The sequence below is a fragment of the Sturnus vulgaris genome, chromosome 5 (assembly GCF_052056855.1).
Source record: "Sturnus vulgaris isolate bStuVul1 chromosome 5, bStuVul1.hap1, whole genome shotgun sequence".
NCBI classification, from domain to species: domain Eukaryota; kingdom Metazoa; phylum Chordata; class Aves; order Passeriformes; family Sturnidae; genus Sturnus; species Sturnus vulgaris.
In genome coordinates, this window is record NC_142247.1 from 31409236 (window position 1) to 31429464 (window position 20229).

Consider the following 20229-nt stretch of genomic DNA (forward strand, 5'->3'; position numbering starts at 1 on the left):
AAGGGAGAGGTCTCTTTCTTCACTTGGAGGTGCTGATGCGAGGCCAGAAGGAGCTTGAACGCCTTGTGGGGAAGGAGTCAAGGTGGAGAGTGGGCACTTGGTGAAATTAAGGCTTTCATCATCTGGCTTCGTCAGGGTAGCACTGCTGCTGCCAGGCTCTGTTATGTGCTGCCTGAGAACAGGCTTCAGGCCCTTCCTTTCATCTCCTTTCTAATGAATTAAGCCAAGGAATAACTGTAAAAGGAAAAAAAAGATCTGAAGAGACTTTTTTTTTCATTTATGTTGTAGCTGAATTGTGGCAGTGGACAAATGTATTGAGCTAATGTTACAGCGGTGGAAAGTTCAAATATTACCTTAGGGCCATGGATGATAGAGATGAGGGAGCTACAGCATGCAAAAGTAGTTATTTAATGTTAAGCTACTACTGCAAAATCGGGCTATGTGAAAGCATGAAAAACATTTGGAGTCTCTCAGTGCAGTTAAAAAATAAGAGCAGACCAAGATCCCTTTTTCCTTTTATCATTTCTACTCTTTGAAGCATTTGTCTTACTGTACACATCTCACGTGCTGCAGAATGACTCCTGTGTGGCAGCAGCTCTCTGCCATATGCAGGAACAGCTGTGAGTGCTTTTGAGCAGGCCACTGTACATGATACATCGCACCCTTGGTAAGAAAGGAGTTCTGCCCTCTGCCTGGAAACACGTGGGTGGGAGAGGAGTGCAAACAACATTCTGGCTTCCTCATCTGTGGAATCAGCAGATCCAGTCTTGTGCAACCTATATTTTAATGTAGCTGTCCCTTTTAGCAGGAGTATTGGTGATTCTTGGGAGTTACTTTGGAGTACTCACTTGCAGGTGTTGCATGCAGTGGTGATAGATAAGCTACTCCTGTGTTTTGTCATTCTTGGACAGATTTGCCCTGAGGAGCAGAGGACTCCGATGGAGGCATAAAAATAAAACAACTAAGTAGCATGGTGTGATTTAATTGCAAGCCAGCTGCATTGATTCTTCCCCTAGGGTGTACTCTCTATAGGTTTGAAGAACCTTTTTGTCATAGAAGTGAGGGAAGGAGAAGAGAGGGAACATGCGGGGCACAGCTTTTGGATAAGACAAAAAGAAAGTTTCTGAAATTTTTCCTCAAAAATTTGATGTTTGGGGGGGTGAATGAGTCTTAGACAAATAAAAATGCTTCATTCTACAAGGATTCTCTGAGACTTGCACAGTTATGGGAAGTAGACGTACTTGTCAGGGCAGTATTGTCATTCTTCCTATCATAGATAATTTATGTTAACCAGATCAAACATGTTTTGTGCTGCATGCACATCTCTACTGAAATGAAATGGAAAGCTCCCATTGCTGTGCTCAGAATGGCAAGACTCCAGTGCTTACTGTTTGCTTGCTCTTGTCTTTGTATATACACTTGCTTTGTAACCAATATGCAAGTTCAAGGTCATATCTTTAAGTGGTATTTCTGGGCAGAAGATACTTTCTTAGTGTAGTAAATTGAGTTTATCTCTGAAGAGATGTTACCAAATATTTGTGAAGTGTTCTATATTAAATGATGTGCAGAGCAGCTTAACAAGTCCAGTCAGTGGCTGGGAATTGGTGTGGGCAACTCTCCGCAGATTTCTTTGATCTTTGGTACACAAATCACATCTTTAAAATAGGAAGAAAAAAAGGACCCAAACCAGCAAAAACCTCACCCCTGCTCTTACATCTTTAAGGCCCACATGTGTTTTTGACAGTGCCTTTAAAAGACTGACTCTTAGCAATTGCAGTCCTTGCCTTATTGTAGGACTTCTTTTTACTTGATGGGTTAAGGAGGAAGTCAGGTTGGCATCTGTAGAGAGTTGAAATGACACTTAAAGGTGTATCACATGGGTAGTCAAAGCTTGACTCCTAGCAGTCTGAGGCAAGCAGCAGGAGACAGAGTGAGTGGGTGGGTGCTCTTTGAATACCTTGGCCTGTCAGTTAATGCACTTAGAAAGGGACAAGAGCAATAAAACCGACCAAATTGTAGTCTGCTTTGTTCTGTGGCTCTGAGGTTTTGAGGTCATCGTTCTGACTAAAGTGCGAGAAATGCTATTTTCTCATCGAGCCATTTTGCAAAGGGGCCTTGCCTTTATATTTAATGCTGCGCTCAAATTTTAGCACTTTCCAGTCTAAGCTCACACAAGCGACTAAGGTTCTATTCCTTACTTTTCTCCTGCCAGGAATCTCTGTGCAGGCATTAGGACTCATCTGGCACACAGATCTCCCTTATTCCTCTGCCTGCCTCTTGTACTTTTTCTGTGAAAAATACCCCCGGTGTACCCCTTGACCTCTCTTTGCCATGCCAGTGAGCGCTTGAGAACAGTGGAACAAATTGCCTTTCTTAGTTGTGGAATTGGTAGCAAAAAGCAGCACTGGCAATTTTTATAAGTCTTACAGTGGGGATGAGTGTTTCCTGTTCCTGGGCTCACTTAAATATATGTGAAAAGTTAATCAGAGACATCCGTAAGCTGTTTCTATATGGATTTTACCATTTAATTATAGATCCTCTTTTGGGGTAATATTTCTCTGAAGGGAGCTTGACAGAGCAGATGCCGTTTTGCCTCGGGATGCACTTCTGGTATTGGCCTGGTGAAGAGCTGCCACTTCAGCTGTGGGATTTTTGATGATTGCATGAACATCCTGCCACATGAGATTAGAGTGGCGGTACTACCTCCCAGCTCCAGGATATAAAAAATCCGTCTCTTCATTAGAGCTTTCATATGGTGGCAGCTGAAGTGAGGAAGAATGGGCTAAAAGAGAGAAGCAATTTAAGAAAATCAAAGACAAATCTACTAAGCTGGAAGGTGATTGGAGGGGAGGGAGGCTGAGATCTCATTAGTGTTTACTCATGGAAAGAGAGGGGAAGAACAACAGATCAATTGTTAAGTGCTGCTGGCTTTATCAAAATAATTGTCAAGTGTTAGATAGCTCCACTGCAAGTGCAGTGCTAATACCTAAGAAGGGGTAGACAAGGCACAGGAAAGTAATTTGTGTGATTTCTACTCATGCGCACACTTTTGTCTTTTCTGATTTCAGCAGACAGAAGGAGGGGCACAGACAGATGGACAGCAATCACAGACACAGAGCAGTGAGAATACTGAGAGCAAATCCACTCCGAAACGACTTCATGTGTCTAACATTCCCTTCCGCTTTCGAGATCCTGACCTTCGGCAGATGTTTGGGGTAAGTTATGAGCACCTTTTCAGGCATGGCAGATTTTCCTTCTCCACAGGTGAGACACCTGGTGCTGTGTATTTGTGTGAATGAAGCTCTTCCTCCTCAGTTTAGTCAGCACACTGTAATGTATTTGCAAGATTAGGAAAATGAGTAGTGTTTAACTTAGCTGGTAAATACACATGAGAACTATAACAGTGTTCTTCCTATTAAGATGTTCATAGAATCATAGAATGGTTTGAGTTGGAAGGGACCTTAAGGATCATCTAGTTCAAACACCTCTGCTGTGGACTGGTACATCTTTCACTAGGTGTGCTTAGAGCTCAAACCAGCCTGGCTGTGAACATCCAGGGATGGGGCATACACAACTGCTCCGGGTAACCCACAACTTCTCTGAGCAACAATATTCAGTGTAATCTAGCAATTGGTTTGGGGAAAAAAAGCAAAACAAAATGAAACCTCACCTTATTTCTGAGTAAAGGCCAGGATTAAATACTGACTTAATATCTCTGGCAAAGCACTGTTTTTCAGTTGCATAGAAACATGTTGAAGTATTTCTTTCCTCGTGATCCATTTCTGTGATGAAAGATGGCTGCAAACAATTTGCCAACCAGTGATTGCATGTGGAAAAGCTAGTGCAAGTCAGATGGTATTTTACATTGTATATGATACACTTTCTGTTTCTTTTGACTACATAGTTTGGCTTCCCTAATCCTTGGATGCTATTCATGATTCTTGATTTATAAGGTCTTTGAGGAAGACCTTATGTGTTTGTGAGTACACGTGGTGACTCATCCCGTGTGAAAACAGATAAACAATCTCATGACCTAACCTTGAGGTGAAGTTATCTATATGTCATATCATCATCATCAGGAGGATTTGACTTGATATAATTATAAAATGATCCTTGGTTGATGGCATGTGTTAAAGTCTTCAGAAATATTTATGAAGTTAACAGCTGCTGCCTTTATAAGGTGCAGTCCAAAGAATCAAAGTCAGGAAAGCCCAAAGCTTTTGTCACCTTAGGCTTGGAGTGTACACCTTGGTCCTCACTTATAGCAGCTGCTCTTCCAGATTCTGCAGTATTTCTGTTTCAGTTGTTGCATTACCTGAACCATCTGTGTGGGTGTGTATGCATACACAAAGGCATACACTCACATGCAGAGTAGTGTTCAGTATTGTAAATGTGTCTAATTCATGGACTTGAACACTGTAAGTGAGAGAAGAATTTGACTTATCTGTCTGTAGCCTGGACAGTATAAAAGGAACGAACCAATGGTCAAAATGCAGAAAGGCAAGGCTGCTATTCAGAGGAACCTGTCCAGGCTGAAGAAATGGGCTGAGGGAAATGTTAATATACTCAACAAAAGTGAATTTCAGGCCTTTTGTCATACCCAACTCGCTGTCAACCAGGCCTCCCGGTCCCTTTCTGCAGCACTGTTCTCCAGTGTCTCATTCTCCAATCCGTACATCCAGGGTTCCAGGTGCAGAATCTGGCACTTGTCTTTGTTAAACTTCATATGGTTGGTGATTGCCCAGCCCTCTAATTTGCCTAGGTCTCTTCACAGGGCCTCTCTGCCTTTGATTTATCAATTAGATACTGGGAAAATTTTAGGGGTTTTTTGATGATGCTTAAATAGTGCAACACGGTGCCCAGATGGGCTGTGGAACCTCCGTCCTTGAAGGTATCTGTCTTGACTGGTCACAACTTGGCCAAAAAGATCTCATTATACCTGCTGTGAGCAGGGGATGCACTAAATGACCTCTGGAGTCAATTCCCAGCCAAAACTATGGATCTGTGATTCTGTTGCAAGAGGCCTGGTTTTGCTTTCATGTTGTTCATACCTTAGATTATTGTTATACTATTGATGTCTTCAGGAATGTGTTCAGAATTTAACTCATCTCCTGGCAATCTGTGATTGCTGAATCTTCTGCTCTGCTTTTGTGGTTTTTCTAGCTTGCTTTTTTGCTGTTGCAGGGCTGTGCAGTAGGCAGTTCTGTCCGGTTTAGACAAATAGTTGCTGAAATCACAGCCAGTTCTTGGACCACCTGCTACAATCTGTATTTATCACATCCTGCTCTGTGCTATGGCTGTTACCGTCTCCTGGGAGCTGCATCACTTACATAAATTGTTCCCCATTGCTGTCCCTTCTCCTGGGACTGGTGCTTAATTGACAACTAGCCTTTTTCACACTTGTTCACCTCGATGCTTTTCTGCCATATACTCCTGGTGTGGGAGACATGGATGAGATGGAAATGACAAGGGCATCCTTGTCCTGGTGACTCTTGCCTATGCTTTGCAGGTTGGGACACCCAGGCAGTTTAAGTGAGCTGCTGTCCTAAGAAGTGACTTGTAGAAAATGCACCCTTAATTACTTGCTTTAAGGTTTTTGTCCTTTTTTGGGCCTATATGGTGCCCTTTTTGTGCATAGGAGGGATGGGGAATAATGCTATATGCATTGGTTTCTGATGTTCCTCTGGTGTTTATTTTTTCTCTGAACATAGTCTCAGGTTCCAGCACACTGATGTGATTTTAACTGGGTAGATGATATATTCCTTGTAAAACCTTTTGGTAGTTCACGTGGCCCTTTGGTGAGAGTTATGCCTGCCAGAAGAGTGTTCATCTTCTGGGACACAGAACACCCCATGTGCCATTTTTCTGTAATAGAAAACTTTGCTACTCTGCCAAGAAAATAATGAATGATTCTCGCACATCTTCCTTTTTCTTTCAGTGCTGCTTCTCTCAGCATGCTCATAGCCTCAAGCAGGAGAGCATGCTCTCTGAATCCTGCTTGCTTCTATTTCTTTTTCAGGAGCAAGATGCTTTTCTTTGGGTGACTCACTGAAACCTACCCTTTCTCATAAAGGGGACTCATGGTTGTCTGAGTCTTCAGCTGTGACTAGCCTGTAACCCCCATCTTCTCCCTCTCTCTTCTGTGTGTCAGGTCACATCTCCTCAGCGTCATATCTGAGAGACTCAAAATCCTTGCCTGGAGTGATTTTCCCAAGCTACTGTACAAAGAGAGAAATTGGGTAGACAGTAAAGCCGTGGAGGAAGAAATAAATGTGATGGTAGGGAGGGAGTAAAGAAGTCCCCTTAAGGATGGAACAGCATGCGAGAGGTCAGCCCAGTCCTGGGGCACAGAAAATCTCTAATGCGTTTGTCCAGACTTGAGTAGAGGTGGACTTGAGGCATGTTGTCCCACGTGTGATTAAATACATATTACATAACGCTTTCTAAACCTGCACCATTTGGCAGAGCTGCAAACATAAGGATTTCTTAACAAACTCAAATTATTTGGGTTCTGACCATCTCTCAGCTATAATGTGTTTCTAACAGGTCCTTGAGATATCCTCAGGAGTAGACAAAACATTTCCTTAGATATATATATATGTGCATCTTACAGGGAGGCAAATAATATGGCCTGCTTAAAACAGATAATATTTACTTTACATTTCATGAGGCCAATGAAAAGACTTCCAGAAAGCTTCTAGAAAGGAGTAGGTAGTTTTTAATGCACACAGTTCTACACCCACTGTGGAATAAATCAATAGTTGACCTTGTTCTTGCAGATAAAGAAGAGTTAATAGCTGACCTGAAATCCCACCGTTGCCTAGGTACTGGTGATTGTTATTTGTCCGTATTTGCTTTGTACAAACAGAATATGGCATCAGGCAGCACTATAAGGAGCTTTGGAAGAGTCTGTTTCTTGGAGTTTAAACAATTGTCAGGATAAGTGCCCAGGAAGGTACCTTTACAAGGGAAGTATTAATGGAAGCCATAAAGTGTTCAGCAGCATCATACTGATGGCAAAGAAGGCATGATTCCACAGTTGCTGAAATTGTGGTAATAAAACTCAAAGCATTCCACACTTTAGGTGAGGAGGAGGAAGTAAATAGCAGTGAATATAGGTGCAAACTTAAGCAAAGGAGCAGGTGAAAAAGAAAATATGCTAGTCATGGAGATACTGGTGGCCTGAGTTTAGAGAACACATCAGTTTTTTTACACGCAAAGATAAAAGGTCTGTGTATGGGTACAGTATAAAATCAGGAAGTAGTTGCGTATTTTTGGGGAAAAACCTCGCAAACAACAGCAAAACAAAAAAACAAACAGGGAGAAAACAATCCCCAACAGATTGTGTTTAGAATTTAGAGGAGGTATTTTTACCACATCTGGTTTTCTACGTAGTTAATAACAGAGGAGGATGAGACAGTGCTCATCCTAGATCTAGATAAGGTATGTCCAACGATAATAGCCAAAGCAAAGAGTTCCATTATTCATTAGTACTATTTTTTAGCCAGTTCTTGTAAGCTACAAGAGTTGCAAAAGGGTGGAATGCTGCTCACCAAGATTCACTATTGAAAAAACATGAAAGAGGTGACCCAAAGAGCTAAGAACTATCTATCTGTATGTTGATCCAAGGTAAAAATAATTTTGCAACATTTTAAAGAAGCCCATTAGAATCTGATAAAAAACATGTTAGTATCTATTTAGCAGAACTTTGTAATATACATCCTTGCAGACAAATGCTGTCTTGTCTATTTTGACAAGATTGTACAAAGCAATACTGATAGAGTGAAACATTGCTCAACCAATTGAATTTGTCCAAGTGACCAATTTTTAAGATAAATAATACTTATCTCAAGCACAACTCACGTTAGAAGGATTAAAAAGCTCTTTAATGATAGATAATAAAAAGTAGTAGTTACTTGGGAGATAGCTGTGATCAAGACTGTTTCTATTGTCAGGTTCCCCAGGGATCTGTTTCCATCTCTGTCCTGTTTAGTATCTGTATCAGCCCATGGATTCAGTACTATTAAAACCTGCCAGTAAGGTTTGCAGTTGAAAAATTATTTGAGGAGAAGGAAAGAGATAGATAAGGTTACTGTTAGAGAATGAGTAGAAGTGCCTGGTTGACTGATGATAAATCCAACAAAAACGTGTTTGATGCAGCTCACTGTAGAGTACTAAGTATGTGGGAACTGGTCTGTGCTCTTAAGATGGAAAGATTTCTTTGGAAAACACTGATTTGGGAGAGTACTAGTGATTGTGGGAGATAGTTGCTTCAATAATTCAAAGGGGTTATCAAGTTGAAGGAGGGATGTGATCTTGCTCATGTTCCAAAGTGAAAAGACTGTGACTGCATAATTTTATTCAGTTCTGAGTTCATTTTAAGACCAAAAGAAATAAACTAGGGCTTGGAAGGTGAGTGATTTTTCTTTTTTTTTTTTTTTTTTTGACTTGGTAAGGTATTAGGTACATTGTTTATTTGGCTTGTTAAAAAAGAGATATTAGGAGATGATAAGTAATTTCTATAAAAATGCTTATATGTGGGTGATACCTGCAAACAAGGGGTTTAGATCTTGTTTACAGTCATAAGATTTTCCAATTGGAAGCTGAGATTTAACACAATTGCCCTTGAAATAAAAAATTCATAATCGTTGAGGCTTATTTGAACAATGGAACAGCTTACCAGGGAGAAGAAGAGTTGCCATCAGTGTTAAAAACAAATCAGCAACTCTTTTTTCAAAAGCTTACTATCCATTTTCTGAGGAACATTCTTTGGCTTATGTGTGCAAGGACTCTGACATGATGGTAGTTGTATTCTCCTACACTGGTGGTAAGATGTTCTCTTCCTTTCTGGACTGTATATGCAGAAGAAAAGTTGATGTTTCCCCTCAACATGTTTTCTAGTCTTTTCAGCTTTGTGCTGTGATAGTGTCTGTGCTTGCACCTCATGGTTGGTAGCTTCAGCCCTTCCCTCTTGTGCTTCAAGAAGCAGTTCTCCTCCCAGTATAAAATTGGCTAGGATAGTCTGGTCATTTCTGGACTTTTTGGTTGGATGGACTTTGGAGTCTCCTGGTGAAGATAGAGGCACGGTTGGACAGCCTGAAAGAGGAAGATTCTTCTGTTCCCAAGGTGAATCTTGAATTGTCTCCACAAAAACAAGCAAGTGGATTGTTTTGGTAGTTCATATGGATGTCCTTGCATAAAATCTTTCTTATCTGTTGTGAGAGCAACAGTACAAGGAGTCAGAATTGATGTTTCTCAGAATTTACTGTGGTGAAATGCTCTTTGGTTAAGTGTAAGTAAAAATAAGGACTATGTTGGTGATGGCTGCAGATGAGGGTGGGTTAGCACCATACAGGCTGTGAATTTTTTCAGACTCTGGCTTCAAATAGAGACCCTGCTTTTTAAAAAACTTGCTCAATCTGTAGCTACTACTTGTAGACTTAGCTCTTTCTGCTGGGGGGCATAATCAGCCCAATTGACAAAGGGGTTTTGTGTGTTACCAGCTACAGCAGTAAAAACCCATAGATGTTTTCTATAAAGGTGACTATTATGTCCCATTTCAGTTAATGAAGTTATTAATAATGTCATTTATTAAAGTTGACAGAATGGTAGCCTTCTTTTAATTACATTGGGAAAGGATGACATTAAGGCAGGTAATGTTATCCTTTTCCTTCTCTAAGCATAATTCATATCTCTATATATATCTTTATGATGTATGTTTGTGGTAGACCACTGCTTTGTATGACCCAAGCAACAGAGTTCTGCAAGTTCAGATACCTATGGAAGCTCTTGCAGTCCTCAAATCTTGGCCTCTGAGGAAACATTTTGTCACTTTGCACTTCCTAAAATATCCTGATGGATATAATTTCTCATCCAGCTTCATTCTTGTGTTAAGAGTGCAAAACACCTCCATAAGCCTACAGTTTTAGGCTAAAGTAAACACAAATTAGACTACAGCTCTTTGTCAGGAAGAATGTGGTAGAATTTTAAGTCTATATTTGCCAGTAAATTAATTTAAACACAGAAGTAATTAGTGATCGACAAGTATTGGCAATGGAAGAAGTACTTGTATAAATGTTAAGGTATATAGGTAATAGTATGATAAAACAAGAAGCTCTGACATGCAGTGTTGATGCACTGGGGCCCAAAGTACAGCAATAGCACAATAGCACACTTGCTTAAAGGGACTCTGCTTTCTAAGGAGATTGGATACATGAAGGAGGAGATTCTGTCTACTGGATATCAAGATGTATTTTAGGTTTTTTATCTCCTGGTACTACTGGCCACCAATTGCATGTAACAAATCCCATGTGCCAGTATTGGAGAACAAATATTCTGACACAAAGGGGCTTTGTGGCTTTTCTTGTTTCCAAGCTCTCCCTCTGATGACAGTGAGCCCCAGCCCTGTCACAGGGCGGGACTTTGTTCTTGCTGATGTTGGTTAGTTATAAGAGGTGCTGCTGATTATATTGATGTGTTTAACCTGGGCGTTTTCTGAAACCACCTTTCAAAAAGGACTTGTGTGCTCAGTGCTGCTTGAACATTGTGCTTTTTCTGCATGGCTATGGTGTGCAGGGGTGCTTGTGCCCCTGCAGCTGCCAGCTGCTCTTGTACTGTCTGTCTTGCTCTGAGAAAGCTCTCTGCTACCAACTTCTGTACTGACCCTCTGCTGGAAGGCAGCGATGACTGGATCATACATTTATTTAAGATGTTTTAGATTTTCTTATGAGTTACTAGGAGCGTCTGCAGCAAGACTCTGCTGAATGTCATTTAGTAAACAGTGCTGTGCTGTAGCTGGATTTAATTGGATAAAAGGCCTGGGTAAAATTACATGGAGTTGTCTTTTATTGACCCGGTTTCATATGGATTCAGTCTGCATGCTAAGTACTCTCAAATTGATTTTGGAATGTATGATGCTTTTGTGGGCATGAGTCCAAGTACCTTTTCTGCAGCATCAGTACCAGGTTACACTGCAGTCACGCCTCTGGGGAATGGCACAAAGCAGGAACAAGGAGCTGGAAGTGTAAACCTGGAAGCTAGACTGGTGTTAAGATCTCTCTCTGGCTGGTGCCCTGCAGTAGTGTTCATCTCCATCTCACTGTTTCATATGAAAATCTTTTTTTGGGGATTTAGAGAACAACAAATGACTGAGAAACTGTGTTCATCATAGTGTTTTGTTTTGTTTTGTTTTTTTTCTGGGATGGCTGTGGTCTGTAAATCCTGTTAGAAATCTGCACTCTTTGTGTGGCTTCCTGTTAGAGTCTGGTTTCTCAGAAAATGTGTTTTGTTGGACAGCAGCTCCACCCTAGTAAGGGCTACTTGGTGCTTGTTCGTTATCTGTGGTAATGCTTTGGTTTATAAATCCTTGATGCTTCCATCTTTCTGTCACGAAAGCATAGCAGTGTAGCTCAGCTGACCAGGGTTGGCCCCATTGCTTGAAGAGATGTGACTCAGCTTTGGGTGAGGAAGTTGGTGTGCTGATAGTGTAGTTCTGGCAGACCCCATGCTGCCATAACTAAGCACTGACTAATACACACTATGATGGAGCCAGTTGTGTGCAGCTGAAAGTATATCCCATGGAGCTGGGACCTAGGGAAAGGACTTTCTCTATAGCATGGGTCTATCCTACTTATAAAATGCTCTTGCTCACATACCTCCTGGTTTCCTGTACAGGATGTCAATTTCTTGGCTATTTTGGGTGTTGGCCATCTTTAAGAATAGACTGTTTGACACCTTTGAATTTTAGATAGCTCATTGGACTCATCTCTAAGTGAATTTTGTAGGGCTAACTAAACCGCTTGGACATACGGAGTTCCCTTGTAGGGATGAGGTTGTCACATGATGTCTCTCATTATCTTTTGTTGTTCATGATTTCTAGAGAATTTGCCTTATATTCCCTGTTGTTTGCATCTTTAGGATTAAGTTATTTGTCTGGCACATTTTGGAGCTGATTTTGAAAGGTCTAGACAGGGACAAGAGTCAGGGCCAGCTGGAACAGAGCATATAGGAGGGGCCCTACCAAATTGTCAGTGCCTTGGAAGACAAAAGCTTTCTGGTGCCAGATCTCTCAAATTTATTATGCTTAATGTAGCTATGGCCTCAGCTGGAAAAATCTGTTGCCTTCATGACATCTGTGTGAAAAGAAACACACAGCATGCATATCTTTCCTTGCACAATGCCCTTGCACTGGTAGATCGTGTTCAAGCAAGATGAGTTTCTGGTTGCAACTCCTGCCTGTTCATATCTATGCCTCTTAAAAGCTGTTACTTCCAGCACTCCCTGCTACCATTGTAGAGGGTCTGATTCTCATTTATCTGCTTTACTAAAAATACCTGAAAGCTTGTCAAGTTCTCTCCAGGGAAGAGACCATTAAGATAAAACAAGATTCTATAGCTCCTTTGCCATGGCACGATTGGAATAGCATGTGTCTGTATATCTTCCCATCACATGGGATGTGTATAAGCAGTTAATGGAGGTGGCTTCTTGCATGACCTGACATGGTAGGGAATGCTGGCCTCTTGGTCACACAGTAAGCTTTCTAAATCATGTTGGGAGGCATTGGAGATGGGTAGTCCTGCAATACCTTCTCCAGAGGCTGTGCAGAGTTCTAAGTAGAAGTTCTTGGTAATCATTGGGTGAGCCAACCAAGTCTGTGAGCACAGTGATTCTTGTCTTCAAGGTTAGAGATTAGAGAGTCCTCATGGATGACTTAAGCATGGGGCTTGTTTTATTTGGCTAGTCCCTGTGTCTTTTGAAAAATACAAACATGCCTGTATGTACATGATTTTTAAAAATTATTATGAGGGCACTTGGTGTTGACCCTTGTATTTAGATGGCCTAGCATTTCCCATACAAAATGGTGACCTTTCACTAAGGAGCTCTTAAAACTTCAATTGTTTGCCATAGACTGTTGACATTTGGTAGGCGAAGCACCATCAGAGAACAAAGTGCCTTTTTATGTTCTGCTAAATTCGATTCAGCTTTGAAGGAGTTATAAACTGTTAAAATGAACTAGTTCTTTTTTTCCTGCTTTCATTCTTCAGGAAAATTTTGGCATGCTACCAAAAAAAGTGCCTTCCAGTGCTGGAACCTGCTGTAACCATTACAGCTGTGGGTACAAGAGATGTCATGTTAGGAGCTGTGGCAATGGCTGCAGCAGAGCCTTGAAGAGCTCAGCACATGTCCTTCCGCCTCACAGCTCTGTTTTCTTTCAGGGAATTTCATAGAGCAGGGAACCCCTCCCCAGCAAACCTCCATTCATCAGTCAGCCACCATTGTCTCTGCTCTTCTCTCCGAAAGAGGTCCTTTCCTCTTGCCTTTTCAAACACCCACAACTGCTGGGTAGAAAAGAGATTGGGGCAGTTTGCATGGGTGGTTGTAGCCCATTGCAGTAGATGTCAAGCCTGTGTTTGCTGGGACCACAGGCTGTTAATTCTGTCATCTAGGAAACGAAGTACCTCCATCATCTCCTAGGCAGGGAGGGCCATGGCACCTCTTGTACAGCTAGGTCAGACTTCTCACGTTCAGTGTCACCGCCGGCGTTCTGTCAGCCACGAGAAGTTAAACGCACAGGACAGGGTTTCCCGATGGTGTGGAAGCCCTGCACGGGGAGCTCAGCCCAGCAGGGCTGGCAGGCAGCACTGGCAGCAATGCCTGAGGATCCAGGCTGGGTGTGCAGAAAGGGAAAGGGCAGGACGGCACGGTGTAATTGTGCACCGCACAGAAGCCACACAGTCTGTTCTCTTTCAAGATGATTCTAATGAGATAAAAAATGGTGATTTTTGATGACTTTGAAGATTATGAAAATAAATTTGGCATTTGCATTTATTGAGAAGCCTGGGTGTTTCAGTGTGTGTGGCAAGGCTAGACAGCTGAGCTGATCTGGCAGGGGACAGATCCTGCTCTTGGGCAGGGTGTGCTGTTTTCCTTTCCCTTTTGCTTCTTCAAGCCATAATGCTCACTGACCCTTCAAGCCACTTCAGATTAGTAAGTTGTCAGAATCTTTGTATATATTTCTTTTCTTGGACTAGGTTTTTGCAGGATTGCTGAGCTGTATCAGTTTATCTGCAGGTGAGAATGAAAACTGAGGCCACCTCTGGAAGGCTGGTGAGAGCAGACAAGGAAAGACAAAGGAGCAGGGACAGCCCTTCAGCAGCCACAAGCTGCTAAAATTGGTTCAGCCCCAGTCATGTAAGGATGCTGAGACAGTCTACCAAGAAAGCAATCATGACAATCATGACTGATTCCTTTCATGGCAGTACCAAAGCTGTATCCAACAAAGACAACAAAAAGCAATCAACAGTTAATCTTCATTGACAAGCCCACACCAAGTGTGGGATAGAAATAGGAAACGTATCTTAGCTGTGATTGGCAGAGAAGCGGTCAAAAGAGGATCCAGCATGGATCAAGCCTAAGCTGTTTTGAGATGTTGAGGTTCCAAGGAAGATGCATGTTTACATTAGCGTTATTCAAACTTGTGTAAGTAGGATGTTGTGAATTCAATTGTTCTTGGGATGAATAGAGGATCAAGTATTGTCCTTAAACAATAGAACAGTAAAAACAACATCTGTGAACCAAGATCTCCTTTTTAAGAATGGAGAAGGCAAGCAGACAGAAACTATAGCTGAAGTTGTTTGGAAGCATTTTGTTTGCTTGCAGACAATTGTGGAATACTACTTGTTCAAGGGACTTGGCAACTTTTTATTGCTTAACATATTCAGAGCCTCTCCTCAGCCATCATGGATGTCTGCTGTAAATGTTCCAGGTTTTCAAATCTGGCCACAAGCCTTTCAAGAAGGGCATCCACAAAATGAATATTCTACCCATTTGACTCTGAATGCAACTGTTAAAGAAAAAAAGGCAAATAGTATTTTAAGAATGCTTGGCAAAGGGGGAGAGTGTCCCAGTGCCTGAACCTTGTGTTCATCATCTTTTTCAACTGTGAAACCATCCTTTATTTTCTTGTTGACCCTTCCTTCATTAGCTATCAAACTTATATCAAAACCATGTTGATGGAAACTTTCCTAAGTAATAGGATAGGAAAAACTGGTATAGCATTTGTCTGAGTGCAGTATGTGAGTATATTTCTCTAGAATGAAGACTGCTCGATATACACATTCCTAAGAACGACATCTGCACCTGTCTTTCTAGAGAGCAGACCTCCAGTTTGGAAATAGAGCACTGACACTTCTGGAGGACAGAGCACTGTGGGCCTTGTTGAAGTGGTGATTCTTTTACCTCTAGGCTACTGTTTTGAGTCTGACTGCTTCAGTAAAATATTTTAATATGTTCCTAGCAGGGAAAGAAGTAACCCATACATGGTTCCACAGAGGTGGTAACTCTCCTTCTGTGCTAAATAGGGAGCTCTTTGGAGCCCTTTCAGTGCAGAATTCTCCTTGGGGTCTCTAGGCTGAGGCAGACATCAGAATTCTATTACGTGTAATAAACTTGCATAGGTTGTTGACCACCTACTATATCACAGGTTGAAGTTGAATGATCTTTTTCTGAAAAACAAACTGTTGGGAATTTTCCATTTTCATGGTTTCTGAATCTGCCATCAATTCTTTTGTAGGCTTGGAGTTTCAGAAAATAAAGGGAAGGAAACAAGCTTTAGTGTTTGAAATCCCTGAGGCTGGGAGTCTTATGTTACTATCCCTTCCAGAGAAACATCACTGTTAAGTTTCTCTTTGTGATAACCACTTCAGGAGGAAGCTGAAATGCTGAATTATATGTGAGAAATGTTGTTGGATATCTGAGATGAAATCATAGAACCATGTCTTAGATGAAATAGTGGAACGAGGGAAGGAAGAATTGTTTAGATTAACAGGGGAAAGATGAGCTTCCTCAAATCCCTAAAACTCTTCTGGAGATTGTGTTTTTCTTCCTTTAGAGTTTTGTGAGAAAACTCAGTTTGTGACCCAGGCAATCTGCATGTCTTAACCCAGGAGAACTGGGTCATGTCACTGGAATTTTATGCCTTTGCCTATATGCTAGAAATGGAAGTATTCTCACCTACCTTTTTGCATTAAGCCAGCTCCCACAAAAGGTAGGAAAAATGGACCGCCAAAAATAAATCTTTTGTTTTTTTCTTTTCCCTTGTCTTTCTGCAGCAATTCGGCAAAATCCTTGATGTAGAGATAATCTTTAATGAGCGTGGCTCGAAGGTAAGTCCTGTTTCTGTACCCACTTCTCTTGTTTTGATTGCAGAGTAAAAAGGCAGTTCATTGCCTAGAGAACATATTCTGTAGAGATCAGCAGGAATTAGTGTGATGGGGGAAGGGAAAAGCTATTTTGGAGACTGTCTCCTCTTCCCTCTGACTCGAGATTCTCTGAGCATGGTCATTTCTGGGCAGCATGTACAAATGCTCAGAGACACTCCTGTCTGTTGGTGGGATCAGGTTCCCCAGCCTTTTGAACAAACAGGGTCACCTGAGCCTTCACACCAGCCCGTTCCCATTGCTTTGGCAAGAGCTGCCCTGTGAGGAAGGCAGAATAAGGTAAAACAGCTTTGTGTGATGGGAGACTGTAAGAACAAAAGCTAAACTCACCCCCATCCCTGCCGTTTTCATTCCATTAAACTACTTCTGTAGAAAAACTCTCATATCTCATATGTGAAAGGATTTTATTTAGTGTTTTGCTGACTTACTTGGCACTTCTGAGATACCGAACTTTCATGTTTGAGATATTTGATGCTGTAATATAAGCATCCTCATTCCACTTGCCCTGCCCCATATGGACCTCCCCCACAGAATTTGCATTCACACTCCTATTTTCTTCTTACAGATATATTAAAAGGCAAGTTTTGTTCAGGGTTTATAGTAATTTATATCTGTGGAGATGAGATTTCAAATGTTGCTCAGGTCAGCTGCAGAGAGATTCAGTGATCTCTGTCCTAATTGGCAGTTGGTTCTCATCACGTAACCAGTATCACCACAATGACAAATTGCTGTGATTCTCTCTCTGCCCAGGAGGTTCAGCACTGGAATAGCAGGGAGTTTTGCAGGTCAGGAGCAAGGTGCATTGCCAAAGCTCTATGGGGGAAGCTTGCACAGTGCATGTCTATACTCTGCTTGACTTAATCAATGCTAAGATTCCAATTTTCAATTAAAACAAAATTTCCCTCCTTCTCACACACACGTGTGTGCACATGTGTGCATGCACACAAAAGGTTTTGAAGTTGCAATTCAGCTAAGCAGTTTTGGTTTATAGTCTATGCCTTTTGCTTGGGTTTGAGGTCCACAGTTTTTATGGTGGCCTCTTTGCTTCTATATATATATTCTGGGGTATGTTCATATTCAGAGCCCTCTGCAAATTTCCACCCATGTTGCCCAAGATGCATTCTGAAATTCTTCAGTCCTGTATTATCTGGAAACCAGAAAGCCATTGATCTGTATATAAAAGACATGAATTTTAGTCCTTTCCCCTCATCCTCTGTTTCTGCTCAAAACCATGGTTTTCTTTTATTTTGTTTTTTTTAACGAGACAGTCTGAACAAGTAAATGTCTAATATGGTTTAGTTAGAGTTTTACTTCCCTGTATGGTTAAAACTCTATATGCTTTACCAAAAACAATCAGCTGTGCTGAATTTGTAAATATTTATTCTGCGCTCTGCCGTTCTTGTGATATTTATAGGCCAAAGCTACCTGTGAATTACTCTTGATTTTAGTCATTATTGTTTGGTTTTGAGAGTAGCCTCTGGCCTCTTATCAAATCCCTACTTGTTCAGATATAATTGCAAAAGAAAGAACAAAAATAACTGGCCTGGCAAAATGTTCTTCATATCTCGCTGCTTGCACTTTGCAGAGCAGTATTTTCCTCTTCACACATGAACTTCACTCTCTCTCTCTCTCCCATCCATACAGCCCTGTGTATTAAACGCCCACAGCTGCCCTTTCCCTTCTTGGCAGCATTGGCATTGAAGGCTTTTCAGTGAAGACTGGATTTATGACTATGAAAAGTACCTTCTTGTGCTGTTGCTAAAGCCCAAGGCTTCTGGTTTTCAGTTAAAACAAAAGTTATTGCTGAAGAGTTCCTTGATGAATGTTAATCTGAACCCTTAATAAATATTTGAAAAAAAAACCCAAAAACCAGAGATGTTCTTCTAGTCTTTATTAACCATGCAGTTTTCTACTGCTTTTTTGTCATCTTGTAGCAAAAAGCAGTTACAAAACTGGTAGCCTGTACTGAGGGATGTCCAGAATCTGAACAGAATGAGAAAACAGCCAAAGAGTTATTTCATGGTATCTTTGCATCCTTCTCACCCAAAATAATTCCTGTTTTAAAAAGAATGCAAGATTCTTTCTGCTTAGCATGAAAATGGGAGGCCCCAGTGTTTGAGTGGGGTGTAGCTGCACGAAGCACCTGGTATTCACATAATAATGGAAAAACAACAGTTTGGTGATCTGATGGTGAAGCAAAGGAAATGGATCTTTCTGGAGGCCACTCACTCACTCTTGGGTTCTTCCTCCACCTTAGGAAAAAAAATCTGAATGCATTTTCCTGCCCTGTGGTTTCCATTCTAATCTAATGATATGAAACCTCTCTTTTCTTCTCCTCCTCCTCTCTCTTGGGAATCCGAAAGCAGATGCTCCTGCTGCCTGCCTTGTGCTGTGTTCTCAATGCTCCCTTCCCTTCCCTGGGTTCCTAAGGGTTGTAGTGTTTTGTGTATATGTTTTGTAAATATTTTAAAGGTACAGTGGTAAATCCCAAACTGCCCTGGGTTTGCCCCCACCCAGTGTATGATGGGGTTGAGCAGCGCTTTGTCCCCGCCGAGCTGTGGCGGGAGAACTCTACTGGCATCACTCCAGTGCTGGTCAGTAGGAGGGACTGGAGGAGGCATTCAGGTAGCATTCTTCATTTTGAATCCACCTGAGATGACCAGGCAGTTTTCTTCGACAGCCTGGGGAAGCTCCATCAAACTGGCTGCATCTTCAGGATCTCTGTGTGCTTACAAAGTTTGGTGACCAAAGAGAGAGCTGGGTGCGTCTCCATCACAGCCACCGCACACCTCAGGTTCTTTCAGAAAGGGTGTCTGTTGACTTTCTCTATCACGGTAGCATAGGAGGCAGTTAATGAGTTTTGCTGATTCTTCTCTCAAAAGCAGTGTGAATTCTTGTTTAATAACTCGCTTTCTTCCCAGTTTCAGCCTGTTTAGTAGGAATATATTGGCCCTGGTAGACCTCACACTGATACTGCTTTACTGTGTGTGAGAAACAAGATAAAAACCTTAAATATTCCTTGAATTACATTTTGTTTTCTTCTTGTTTAATAGAATAACATCAGTCTTCCCTTGATGTGTTTGGCTTTTTTTGCTTGCTTCCAGGAAACTAGCTGTTTGTTTCATTTATCCTGTTTACCATTACATTTCTAGCTCTGCCTGGTATAAGTGGCTTTAAATAGCATTCTGCTCATGGTTGCAGTTTACCATGTACTTCACTGAACCTTGAAAAAACACCTCCAGAGGAAGTCAAGAGGATTCCTGCTCCTTTTGTTAGTGGAGACGCATCCTCTAGATGTGTATTTTGCCACTATTGTGCTGAATGGAACAAGTGGACATATTTGCAGAATTAATGCAGTCTGCCTGTGTAATGAGTACCCTGTGGCATTTGTAAAACTGCAGGGGAAAGGAATCCAAGCTCTTTGCTCACCAGCTGTGTACCGTGTGGCATTCCAAGATGTGCCCTCAATGACATTCAGGGACCAGGAGTATGTAAGCACACAGCAAAATCTTGGCTAAATAGGGAGTGGGTTTTTGGACACTTTTTTTGGGTAGCTTTTAAATGATAAGACTTCATATTAATGAGAGGAGCTCATGGTTTCAGGATACCGTAAGTTTATGTCTCTCACTGATTTCCACTTGGGAGACCCAGATCTCCAAGTTCTTATATAAGACTATAGTGCCTAGAAGTGCTTCATATTTATTTTAAAAATTAGTTGTATAGTGGGTTATGAGAAAAATTGCATCTGTTGGTTTTTGGTATTATGTAAGTAAACCTATGCTAACTAAAAACTTGTGTGGAAGCTCTGTGGATTTTTAAGTTTGCAGTTAACTGTAGGTTAAGATAAGAACATGAATATAGGTTTTGATAATGGTGCCTTAAAGATTGTAAGTTTGCATGTACATTTATGTCTTCCTTAAACGGATTAGGTGCTTTGAGTTTGACCACTCTTGTTCTGGAACTAGTTTCCACTCAGGGGAAATCCCCTTATTACATAAAATGAATTTAAAAT

At 41.4% G+C, this 20229-nt stretch overlaps 1 protein-coding gene across 15 annotated transcripts in view; it reads left to right on the forward strand.

Moving 5' to 3' along the window:
• Nucleotides 1-20229, forward strand: part of RBFOX2 (RNA binding fox-1 homolog 2) — a 170070-nt gene that overhangs the window by 116470 nt on the left and 33371 nt on the right. For all 15 annotated transcript variants that reach the window (XR_015803881.1, XR_015803882.1, XR_015803883.1 and 12 more), the window contains 2 exons: nucleotides 3069-3215; nucleotides 16110-16163. Coding sequence is in view for 12 of the 15 variants with exons in the window: in XM_088165356.1 (XP_088021482.1) it covers nucleotides 3069-3215; nucleotides 16110-16163 (201 nt within the window). In the remaining 3 variants the exon portion in view is untranslated. The remainder of the gene's footprint in view (nucleotides 1-3068; nucleotides 3216-16109; nucleotides 16164-20229) is intronic.